We start from the raw sequence: 12,817 nt of genomic DNA on the forward strand, positions 1-12,817 counted from the left end.
TTAGATCCTTGGTGGAAGTTCTGGGAGGTCTCATGATCACCAGACCTTGGGACTTGGAATGCAAGAAAGTTAAAACCACACAGGCTGGACGCAGAGCTCATAAGAGACAAAATTTGGCCTTAAGTTCATTGTTAAGCTATGGGAAAAGCAGACATGGAGGAAAAACCTCACATATGGGACAGTTTAGACCCAGTCAGATATGTTGGAATTGAGACAAAATTCCATTACAGAACAGTCAATACGTATCTTTCCACTTGCCAGACAGTATTTTTTCACATACATAAAATTACTTTTAAGTGGTTAGTTACAATGCGAGTTTACATTTTTCCATGATTACTCTCTCAAAAACACTTTAGTCTGCAATAAAAGTGAAGAGCTTTATTCTTGTAGTTGTTAACTGATGATCTGAATACTCATTATTACAAAAAATACTGAATACTCATTATATTATAAAAAAATAATTTTACCAATTTCAACTGCAAAGATGATTATTCTGCTGTTCCTAGGCATTTATGCTGCCTCCTCCTCATTTAAAAAAAACGCACTCAGTATTTTAACCAACTAGGGAGAAAAGTATTGATATGCATCAAAACCAGTCCCGCAGCTTTCCATTTTTGTGGGACAGATGGGTGTGGAAATAAGATTACATTAAATTTACTGCCATATTAACATTAAAAAAAAAAATCTCTGATCAGCAATATCCAGGCTAGCTGTGTTCCTAACAAAAAAGAGAAGACCTAACCATGAAAAATTACTTATTTGCCTTTTAAAACTCCACCCTGGGAACAAGCAGTCTCAGAACTTGCAGAGTTTGTAATCTCACTCAAAGAGTATGGGAGGGTCTCCAAAAATGAGGTCACAGATGACAGAATTCAGGGCTAAAAACATTTGAACGTGAAAAAAACAACTAGATATTGATGCAGAGTCCCAGGCGTGTCTGATTTAGAGAGGAAAACACACCCTGCGCTATATAATGCTTTGTTGCATGGATTAGACTTAAAACTCTTCAAGTGCTTTTTAGCCCAGAAGCGATTGGGACTTGTGAAAGGTGTTCTAGCTACCGCCAGGACCAAAGAAAGAAAAAGAAGAAAAAAGCATCTGTTTGTTATTTAACTGCTTCTCTAAGCTGACACCATTCAGAGAGATGTTAGGTTTAGTTGGGTTGTTTGCAGGTTTTTTGGCAGTTTTTTATAGGGTTTTGGATTTTTTTTTTTTTTTTAAACACAGTAATGTTTGCTGCAAACAATCTTATCTTCACTGAACTCGCAGCAATTAATCTTTGACATCAAGACACCAATAAGGAGTTTCTGGACTTTAGGACGTGCAGTAGTGAAGCAGAGTATCACTATGGAAATGGCAGCAGTGGGGGCAACACTAGGACAGAACAGGCGAAGTGCCCACTGGAAGTCCTCTAGCGTTTTGGTTTTTTCTGTAGATACCGTGCGTCTGTCAGAACTGTAATGCCTTGTGAACACATCCATTTAAATTTTTCCATGCAAGCCAGGTAGTATACTCATCCTTGACATTCCGTACATTTTTAGCTATTTATCTCTAAGAATTACCATATTGTAACTGCTATGAAATGAATAAGTGCTAAAGTTGAATTCATTTTTTTTAAGTGCTAGTAGCATGAAGTGTAGATAACCTACTTATTTAATACACTCTAATAGATGACATCCTAAGCTTATTCGCCATGTTATAAACATTTTACAGCAAATACTTACATATCCCACATCCGGTCTGTAACATGTATATGCTCCTAAAACACTATGCAGGAGATCATGATAAGGACCACCCTAATACAAGGGGAGGGAGGAGGGGAAAAGAAAAGAAAAAAAAAAAGTTTTTTTCAAAATCACTTTATACACATAGAAACATAACAAGCCAGTATTTTAAGATGCAAGTGAGCCAGTGAATTACTCCTTTGTTCACATCTAGAATAATACCAATTTTTACTCTAAGCATTACCATGTATGCTTTTGAGATGTTAAAGGAAAAGTAACAGATCAATAATCCTATGAAATAATTCAGTGGAAATCAGTACATAAGGGAAAATGAAGATATCTGGTACACATCCAGGGTTGGTTTTTCCTTTTCAGAGACAGTGGATGTTTTAATTCTTAGTAACACGAGTTACTGTATTACAGTAGTGCATGCTATTTTATATACATGTGTATGCATATATTGTATCTATATAAAAATCATAAAGCCTGAAAATGTGTACTAAAATACATCAAGACTTCTGTAGAAGCAGTGAGAATATTCTCATTTTTGCATGTAATTTCATAAACATTAATAGGAACCACATGCAATTTTTCCAGGAGAAAAAGCCTTATAGCCCATTGTTAAGTGTCCCTACTTTATTCTCATTTTAAAAAAAGAAGAAAAAGGAAAAGAAAAAAAAAAAAAAGATGACTGCTGTTGTATGTAGCAAAGAACTAATTTTACTTTTGTTGTTTGAGACAAACAACTTCCAAAAACTATTCCATATTTAGCCAGCTAGGTTTCTTTTCTTAACTATTCAGAAGTTTAAAGTTGTCATAACTAAAGTTACAGAGATCTCACCTTCTGGAAAATATACAGGGATGGAAAGGTGCGTGATATATCCAACTTAATTAGCTCCAGACTGGCCTCACGATCAGCAACAGATGCACCTGCATCTGCAACCAAAGCCAACACTTATTAAAGCTGATAGGTAAATTCTACAGACTTCAGAATAAAACTACCATAGGCACATAAAGACTTTTAGGATCTAAGGAAGAAAAGTTACCTAGTTCTAATTCTTGGAGTGCGCTTCTACAGTGCTATACTTCAAGAGCTAAAACTGTCCATTGATACCTGATATATGCCATCAGCTCCAAAAAGTGAGGGAAACGATCAGTAATTATTGCCTGTTTACTCATTCTTTTTCAAGTCATAGACCATTACACCATTAAAACTTAAAACCAACAGATTACCTTTTACTTCTGTAAAACACTCTGGCTAGGCCCAGCCTGGCCCTGCATTCACTAGAATTTGAACTTTGCCCAGCCCAGTCCTCAAAACCCTGTTTTCTTTCTTATCTTCTACTGTGACTTCAGTTACCGAGTCTGTGCAAGAGCACAGAGTGAAATCCAGTGATCCAGTGGGATCTCACTTGTCAAATTTTTCATTCCTAATGGGCTCATTTGGTAGCTCATTTCAACCAGCAGCATTGAAATATACTCTGTACACTAAAAGAAAAAGATGAATTACATCATTATCACAACAAGCCAGCACTTCTTCACTGGCAAAGTCAAGCATGTTACTTTTGAAGTCATGCTTTTCTCATGTCCCATTTTTACTGAAGGTGACTAAAATATACAGAGACACTTCACTGAAGTCTCTAGAATGGACCACACAGTTATGATCTGCAGAAGTTACATTACTTCTGAGCCTCATTAGCTCTCATTTGACTCGGATTTTTTTTGCATCCTTAGGAGTGGCATTCCTCAAATGGCAGGAAAAAAAGGCAGCATTCACTCAAGAACCTCCAGAAGAAATTCAGCTGGCCCTTGAGTTCTCTCTACCCTGTCCTCTACGTAGGGACATGATGCAAATACTAGCAATAGCAAGGAGAAAAATACACATGGCACTTGGGGAAAAGGCTCTTTCAGCAGGCTTAAACCAGTCAAGAGCCATCTGGGAAGTGGAAAATTGCAGAATTTGACAAATAGGCTAAACAGAACCCGATCTGCTGAAGCATCTCTGAAAGCAGCATTTTCTTCCAGCCCTCCTAAAACTAAGATAGTTGCATTCAGGAGTGAGTGGGACTGCTGCAGGCTGTGTTAGGGGAATTTAGGAGAAAGAAGGCAATTATTATTACAGAGAAAGAACATGCACGATCTAAAATAAAAATTTCAACAACTGTTGCTTAATCCCTCCTTTCTCTCTCAAAAGGAACGGGTATTGGTTAATTTGGGATAATTTCATTTGTGACAGTATCCATTTAGAGTATTCCCAAGGAAGATTATAATCTACGGTATAAGAAACTATGGATTTATACAAGAAATTCAGTTCAACTCCAAAGGAGGAGTCACTGGGGGTCTTTTGAACAGATGTGACAGATAAACATATCTTTTGATGAATGTCTTGTCTTGTCTTCAAGACACAAAAAGATACTCTTCATGCTTTAATCTTTATCTGCCAAAATAAAGTGTTAAAGATATTTGAACAGGAAAAACCTTCAGAACTACTCAAATGTTAAATGAGGCTAAAATAATTGATCTTCCAGGCTTTGCTACCAAAGATTAGTAATAAGCACTGTGGGCTGGCTTGGTTGCTTTTGAACCAGAGATGAAAATCCTGTTACTCTAAGTTCTCCCTTATTACTACATTTCTCAGAACATCTGACACAATCAAACTGGACCCTTCCCCCTTTCGTTCCCATCCAGAACTACTACCTGTCCAAAATAAACAAATTACCTAAGCCTTCCCCAAACTGAGCCCACACCCTCACAACAAAAGAACAAACCAACCACCACCCCACAAACCAACGGGCATTGCAAACATGTTTTCCAAGGATAAGCATATTTACAGTCACGTACACACACAATTTTTTTTTAATACAAGTTTCAGATGAGTCGCAGAGGTGGCCTAAAGCAGACCCGAATAATTTACAGTCAAAGTAGCCAATTGGTCAGGATGGGCTATGGCAAGTGCAAACACAGAAGTACTTCTTGCATTACAATGGCGTTTTCTTTCCCAAAAAAGAGACCAATTCAAAAAAACAGTTATTTCACAGCAGCTGGTACTGACAGTATCACATAAGACAGCATTTAAAAAAGTAACTGTTAACAGCATACGGAGTTAATGTTTATAACAAGAATATATCCACCATTGAAAACATAATTGATGCTATTTTTAACAGGGAGAATAGCAACAGGAGACAGCAATGTGATAAAACTCCACTATACATACAAGTGTGCTAACATCCCCACTTCATAGATTAGGGAGGAAAGGCCATCCGGGCAACCAAGGAAACCCAAGTGGGATCCAAAATGTGTAATATGTTACATATTCTTCACCTTTCAGTTCCACAATCAAAAGACAGAGAATAATATTTTTCTTTCCCAAAGTTGTGGAAGGGATACCAACATAAGAACCATCTAAGCAGAGCTACGCAACAGCACATACTGTAATTTAGTTTCCCGTTTCTTCTTTTTGTATTTCACCTAAAATTTTCATGAGAGCTTAGTCCTGGTATTTCAGGAATTCAGAGGAAAACACATTCATTTGAAAGTGAACTAGCACATGCAATACACAGCTTTTACTGATATAGTAAATACTGTTAAGCCCCTCACTGACTTGTTATAAGAAAGCAAACATTTAAGTAGGTAATGACTCAGAGCACTTTTAACAAGTATTCCTAATACTGCAATTGCAGCTGAACTTGTGAGACTTTCTGGGTTTGTAAAAGAGAATAGGAGGCTGTCTAGCATTCGGGAGATCTCACCTTCTATGTCATTCTCAGAACTTGTCTCACTGAAGCTTTTCCATCGTTCCTTAGCTCTCGACAAGAAGATTTCATAAAGTTCTGCAAGGAAACAAAACAAAACCAACAACAAAAAAAGGAAGAGATAAGTAAGAAAAGTACCCATCCAAAACAAAAGCACACTAAGTATTCCTGGCTTTGGTTTTGTTTCTTGGTTTCATTGTAACCACTGGGGGCGGGGGGAGAATCTACCAGATGGTTACCACTAACCACCGGAGTACCACTATACACAGTTTTATGGTGTGCACTGTATTATGCTTTCTTCTGCGGTGAACGTGCAAATTACGAGAGGGAAATCATGTCTTAAATAATTCAGATTTTTATTTTTGTGAATGAGTTACAACACTTCCAAGGTCATCAAAATCATTAGTTATGAAATAAAGCAATTCCCCTTCCCACCCCCTTAAAAAAAGCAAAGCTACAAATTCTCAATTTTAAACATAAAAATAATTTTTTGGGGGGGAGCGCAACCTTAACTCTTATAAGACTAAAATGTTTTTGTAAGCAGTTTTTCAACCTTGTTTCCATAATTTACCAGGCTATGACATCTAATCGTAAAAAATACCTATTCCTAAGGTTGTGAAATACAGTTTTTCAAAAAGCAAATATACCCTGATTTTTTTTTTTTTTAACAAAAGTTTAAAATTTTCTTTGAAAATAACCAACTTAATTTTACATTAAAATGTGATCTGTTAAGGCATACCAGGAGTGATATTTAATTCGTTTCCCACAGCTAGGCTCCAAACCTTCCCACGGACACTTGGGGGTAATCCCTGCCACCACAGCTCTCGAACCCTTCGGGTAGCACGCCTAGGACAGGGAAGCAAAAAAAAAAACCAAAACAAAACAAAAAAACAAAACCAAAAGGCATATATTGCACATCTTGTCTTCTAAAATCATTAGGCAACTTACAAGCAAAATAACATACTATTTCCCAAATCAATATTCAAGGATCTCTGCTTATGCTAAAAGCCCCATTAAAAAAAAAAAACAAAACAAAACATTAAGCTTCCAGAACACACATTTCATGTTGCTCTGTAATGACCTTTCACTATATCATGGCAACAACAACTGACTTCTTGACAAAACAGAAAGGAAAAGGAAAATAAAGTATGTGGTTCATCTGTTTCCAGAGGAGAAACAAGCCAGCCTTGCCTCATTTACACAACAGAACTTTACTTACATGCCTTCCCAGTTAGGTAGTATTTCATTGACCCAAATCACCATAGCACTAGCTATATTCTCTTCTTGCTTGAAACGGTCTCTCATTATTTTTTTCCTTTTATGTGCTTCTTTAATTTCTGTTAGAGAGAACATGTTAATAATTTTGTATTAGTGTATAGAAGTTATTAGGTAAATAATTCAGCTACTATCTAATTATTTAGATGACTAAAAGAGACCAGGGGTAAATTACAGTTCCGCATGAGCCAGCTGGTACTATTTCTGTTGATTGTAGGTGTATTTCTCAAGAAATTTTTTAATTTAAGCTGTCTTTAAGTTATTCAAATACACAGTGATTTAGACAAGCAAAAATCTGGCTAGAAAACTCGTAGCGCTCTTCTGCAGTACACAGAATGACTAAAAAGCAAGCACATCATCAGCACTGTTTTTCCTGTAATGAATTTCACACCACATTCTACCTAAACCTTACTTATTATTTAGACTAATCAGCAATAATTATAGATAAAATTATTATTCAAAAGTGCAATTCTGCATCCATTTTAAAATTATTCAAATTTTACTGAAACTTCCACCTAGAAGGATTATGTATTTTCTTTTCTGGAAAGAGGACCACAATGCTGAACAAGAGAAGAGTATTCTGCCTTCTGTTAAAAAAGGATTATTTGTAGATCCCTATTAGTAAAAAGGCTAAAAGAAGGACAGAACAATGCTATCTTGACACCACTAAGAACCACTGTGAAATTGCAAGACACTTTTATTTATGCATGCATTAGACACACCAACAGAGTAAACATGCCATCCCTGATAAACTGATATGGCTGACCACCTTCATTAAGTTTTTACTGAAGCTTTGTGTGTGTAGCAATAGTTAATTTAATGAATATTAGGGTACACATACTAAAACACCACACATGGCTGACCCTCTAAAGATGCAGTGAGAGAACATGGACCACAAATCACACCTTACAAGATGCACACCACAAGAACAGTGACATGAGCTGTCCAATGCCTTGGATTTCTTATCACATCTTTCAGAGTAAGCTGCCACAGATCCATAGAGGCTCAATCAGTTCAGAAGCTTGTATCTCTGACAACAGCCCAAATAAAACATGCAGCACAGATTCTTAAAATAGCTTATTCCCTGAATACTAAGCACGGGACTACATAAGTCCTTTCAACAATTATTCATAGATTGACACAGTACCAGATGCTACAGATATGTTTAATTTAAAAAACAGATCTAGTGGGAGTAGGAAGATTCGCACAGGTACAGCTGGTTGGAAAAACCCCAAAGCTCTCATCTGTCTTCACACTGGAATTGTTCTCAAATCCCTGAAAAAACAGATCTTTAAGCAGTCAGCTTTATTATACTCTGGCTCTCAGTGGCAACTGCAGCAACACACCTTGAAAAAAAAAAAAAGAGTCCAGAAAGTCTCTAGCTGATCACATTACACAAGTAGTTTAAAAAAAAAAAAAAATCATCAAGTTGCTACTTAAAAAATCAAAAAAAAATGTTAAACTGACTTTCTGAACATAGTTACATTCACTGTGGTGGAATAAGAGAATGATTTGGTAATTGAATTCTGTTTTAAACTGTGTGCACATATGTACCAGAGAATAACCTAGGTATTAAACAAGGTTTTTCTTTACTGTACCTACTAGCCTACAAGCCAAAAATTACTTTATTTTTGCTGCACAGTTAAAAAGAATTATAGTGATTATTGGCAGTTAACATACCTCGTTTCTTTGCCTCTGCCACCATCTCATCATATTCTTGTCGGTGACGTAAGGCCTCCTCCACTGATTTGGCAGGAAGATTTCTGAAAACAAGTTGTTCCTGAATTCAATACACACAAATGACATTCTGAACCATTTCAAACCAGGTTTTAATTTGGCTTCTCTCTAAGGTGAGCTTTGGGGTTGTCACACTACCAGTGTTTCAGTAACAGCAGTAGAGAACTACCAGATGTTTACTGCTTCTCCTATAGCTTCCCCCAAAGCAGGGTTATTAGATTTGCTGAACATCTGGAATGATGCTCAAATGAAGTTTGCATGAAATGACAAAAGGGAAATATTGATATTCCATATAGTTATTTATTCCAATGCATTTCTGCACATGCATATTTTAATCATGAAATATACCTGCATATCAATACTCCATTTGTTCATATGAAATCTATGATGACATATTTTCAATAAAAGGTAAAGGGTTTTATTCATTATATTTAGCTCTTTAAAACTCCCACAAAAGATGATACGTTTACCAAAGGAAGAAAAGATAGATCCCCATTTATGTCAGAGCTAAAGCTAAAGAAGCTTGCTGCAGTGCTACAAGTTCACCAGCTTAAAATATGTTTGGTTTTTGGCTGCATAGTGATCCCCTAATTGCCAAACACACGCTTCCTTTCAACCAAGCAGACTCATTCCAAAACAAATCAGAACACAATGTTTGGTTTCGGTCTCTTACCCAATCTCTAGTCTACTTTGGTTCAAAATAAACAGAAGACAGTTTTGTCATGTTAATGTTAAAACAAAACAAAACAAAAAAAAAAGGTTTTCCATCTCCTCTTATTAATAAAGTGATCTTTTATGCTTGTATATTTCCAATGAAAGTCAGAGCTGAATATATTTTCAAGGATGAGACTGTAGCAACACATTACACACTTGGGATGGCACTCCAATTTGAAGCAAGTGGAAATGTCATTTGTAAAAACATGCTTACGTTAGTTTGTGAATTGTGATATTTTGAAAGTACAGAAAAGCATCAGCAAACCAGTTACTGCATACCTTACTCTCCACCACACAGTAAAAGAAATAATGCATTTACAAAAAAATAATCATAGCAATCCATACCTCCATTCAGGATATTTCTATCTTAGCACTGAATGAGCTTATATACCACTAGAGAGAATATTGAAGGAAACACTGTATGTTCTATTTTCCATTTCCTAATTGGAACTGATTAGAGCAAACATTTAACAGTGCCATCACAAGCTTTCTCAAGGTGCAATTTGAAAGCTTTGCTCCATTAGCTTTCCTCACAGCATGTGTTCCTAGTCAGCAGGCCCTCCTCTTTCCTTCATATTGCTGAAGACTGTATAGCTGAAAATACTGATTTATTGCCCATTTTTCATTACTATTCTTATTTGTACTTAATGCAGCTTTTGTTGCATCTTTAACTGCTGTATCCTTGCTTTCAGCTGTAGTTTTAAGGAGCCATGAAAACATAACTGGAACAAGGGCAAGGAACAGTATCAGTGAACACTATCATCTTGGTACCAGCAAAGCATTTAACTGTAGTTGCCAGATACAAAATGAGCATTCGGCATTTGTGACAGGATGGTATTTCTTGTGTTTCAAAGGCAATTCTTCCCACTCCTGCTGTTACCTACCTAATACTTTTATTTTTTTTCTTGTTTTTTTCTTTTTTAAAAGACTCTTCTCATAAGCCAAACCCAGGTTTGCTGAAGTAACAACTGCCACTGTTAAGTCTTCCCAACTGGTCTAGGAAATTAAGTTTCCAGAATTGGGGAAGGAGAAGGGAGTGCACACTGAGATGGCAGGGAAGAAATCCATAAAAGTCTTCAGGAATTTTCCTGATTAAGGATGCCCACAACACTGTCACAGGCAGCTGTGATATGCAGTAGAGAACAGACTGGTGGCCCCATTACAATGAGAAAGAATTCCTCATATAGACCATAATATACTTACAAGGTTCTTCTGGAGGTATTTGCTAGGCTATTATCTGGGATGGAATAATCCAATGATACTTTCGTGTAAGACTTGTGAAGTTTAGCTCATCAGAAGCATATCTAACAAATTCAGTCATCGTTAGTTCCACAGCAGCATCATACTTACGCTGGTCGATCCTCCAGAATCAAAGCAGTAGTTGAAAGGGGTTCAAATTCAATATTTTTACGTCTTGCTGATGGGGGTGGAGGTTTATACATTCTTCCTGTCCGTGCTTCATATTCCTAAACAACATTATTGATAAAAATTAAATTTCAACTTTCAGCCTCACTTCTAATATTACTTGTTTAACACCTATTAACTAATGTTAAAATATATCATATTAAATAATTTACGACAGCAAGGAGCTAACACTACAAGTTGAAGTTGTTTATAGCAAGACAGTGCAGCTTTCCAGGACTGCTAAGTAAAGATGAATGAGAAAGTAGTTTCTTGTATCAACTTAATCTTTGATCTATTCTAGTTCAATATTGCTACTGAGCACCCAAGGATCAGTTACAGTTAGGAAATCTGCATAATCGCCCCAAACTAATTAATGCACAAGTATATTTAAGTAATCTGTGAAGCTGACAAAGAAACAAACAAAAACCACTAACCAAGAACTTGTGTGTCTTCCCATTTCTTTCCTTTCCATTCTAGCCACCCTTAAGATCCGGTACCCTTCACATTTCTGAAGCAAGACCATCAGCCCCACATTATCCAGAACTACCTCCACTACACTCAGTGACAATATAATAATACTTATCATTACAAGTCTGTTTCACATCATTTCTTTCTCAGAGGTTAAAACATACAATCTACTTAGAAATATTTAAGAGCCTTTAATACGCACAAGATTCTGAGGAAGAAAGAATACCATTCCTTTTTCCACAGAGCAACCCAACAAAACAGAAATATGAGAGAGTCTTTAGGAAAAAGGCCAGACAGAGCCAGATGAAAACCTCAAATCTCACGTTCCCTCTTTTTTAGCCTCTGTAAATAAAAAATTACTGCCAAGTTACTGGGAAACCCATTCTTATGATCCAGCAAATCTTAAAAGGTTATCTGTGAGAAGACTTTCAACTTATTCCCAAACCAAGTTAGCTTGTGGGTTCACACTCTCCTTAGGCCTGAAGGCTAAATACTAGTTTCTCTGCAAGTCTTCCACATGCTGGAATTCAAACACAGAATACTAAGAGCTGAAAGATCATCTTTTTAAGAGAACAAATTCAAGGTTCTTTAGTAATGCACCTTCACAGATCACACGGCTCTCTTCCTAAGCACAGCCAAGTGACCTCTAACTTGTACAAGCTTTTTTTTTAGCTAAAGACAGTTTGTTCTTGTACACCTCTTGCTTTAATAATTGCTTAAGTAAATTCAGTCTCAGATTAACCAAAATATCTTATGTTTAAGTCACCAAAAATAAAAAATTGATCAATTACTAATTAGGTCATGTATCTTCCCAATCAAACATAACAATCTTCTCTACAAACTGCTCCCAAATGAATCTCTCACTTAAAACACAGCTTCTTGTACACATTAGTTCTCCCAGGGAGAAACAGAGGGCTTTACACATTCAGTGTTCACTGATAACATTATAGAAACAGAGCCAACAACTTTATTATATAGCTTAAAAGTTCAGTACACAGGTGAAGTCCATAAACTTAAATGGGAAAAGACCTCTTACAAACATGACAATGCAGCCTCAGATTTCCAGAGAAGACACAAAGTGTTTGCCCAACACTAAGGTGGTTTAAAGCTTGCTGCTCAACAGCCTCCTTACGCTATCCATTTTAATGATCTTTAACAAAATTCTGTTCTTCCGCACTGGGCATAATACATTAAATGATCCGAAAAATATAACCTCAGTGAATTCATGTTAATCTCATCTCAAGAGGACATTATCACAGAATCATTGAGGTCGGAAGGGACCTCTGGAGATCATCTAGTCCAGCCTCCCTGCTCAAAGCAAGGTCAACTACAGCAAGTTGCACAGGGCCTTGTTCAGCCGGATTTTTAATATCATCAAGGATGGAGACGCCACTCTTGCTAGGCAGAGGCTACAGCACCCAGTATTCCCAAGTGGTTTCCCATCCAAGTCCTAACCAGGCCCACCCTCTTAGCTTCAGAGATCAGAGGAGATCAGGTGTGTTCATAGTGGTAAGGCCATAGGCATTACATGCCACTGTACTTTTCAGATCCTGAGGAGTTAATCTGGACTTCTTGCCCTTTTCTTTTTCTAGTTCGTGGGAGTCAGAACAATAGTTTAACTGATGAGGAAAGGTGATTGCACCTCCACAAAACAAGCCAAAGAATGGTTCTGAAACATTCTCAGTATCTTTTGAACCGGTTTCCGCACACACCCTCCCCCCAAGGCTTCAGCTATCCTTCCAG

The 12,817-nt window shown here is 36.8% G+C and overlaps 1 protein-coding gene across 2 annotated transcripts in view; it reads right to left on the bottom strand.

Annotated features, from left to right (window-relative positions):
* The window catches only part of TBC1D12 (TBC1 domain family member 12), a gene marked incomplete at its 5' end in the record, with an annotated part of 48,378 nt that overhangs the window by 4,688 nt on the left and 30,873 nt on the right, over positions 1 to 12,817 (bottom strand). For both annotated transcript variants that reach the window (XM_082310699.1, XM_082310698.1), the window contains 7 exons: positions 1,725 to 1,796; positions 2,566 to 2,660; positions 5,474 to 5,554; positions 6,216 to 6,322; positions 6,696 to 6,813; positions 8,432 to 8,514; positions 10,553 to 10,668. In XM_082310699.1, coding sequence (XP_082166825.1) covers positions 1,725 to 1,796; positions 2,566 to 2,660; positions 5,474 to 5,554; positions 6,216 to 6,322; positions 6,696 to 6,813; positions 8,432 to 8,514; positions 10,553 to 10,668 — 672 coding nt within the window. The remainder of the gene's footprint in view (positions 1 to 1,724; positions 1,797 to 2,565; positions 2,661 to 5,473; positions 5,555 to 6,215; positions 6,323 to 6,695; positions 6,814 to 8,431; positions 8,515 to 10,552; positions 10,669 to 12,817) is intronic.

Source organism: Platalea leucorodia (assembly GCF_965183815.1).
Source record: "Platalea leucorodia genome assembly, chromosome: 4".
Lineage (NCBI taxonomy): Eukaryota > Metazoa > Chordata > Aves > Pelecaniformes > Threskiornithidae > Platalea > Platalea leucorodia.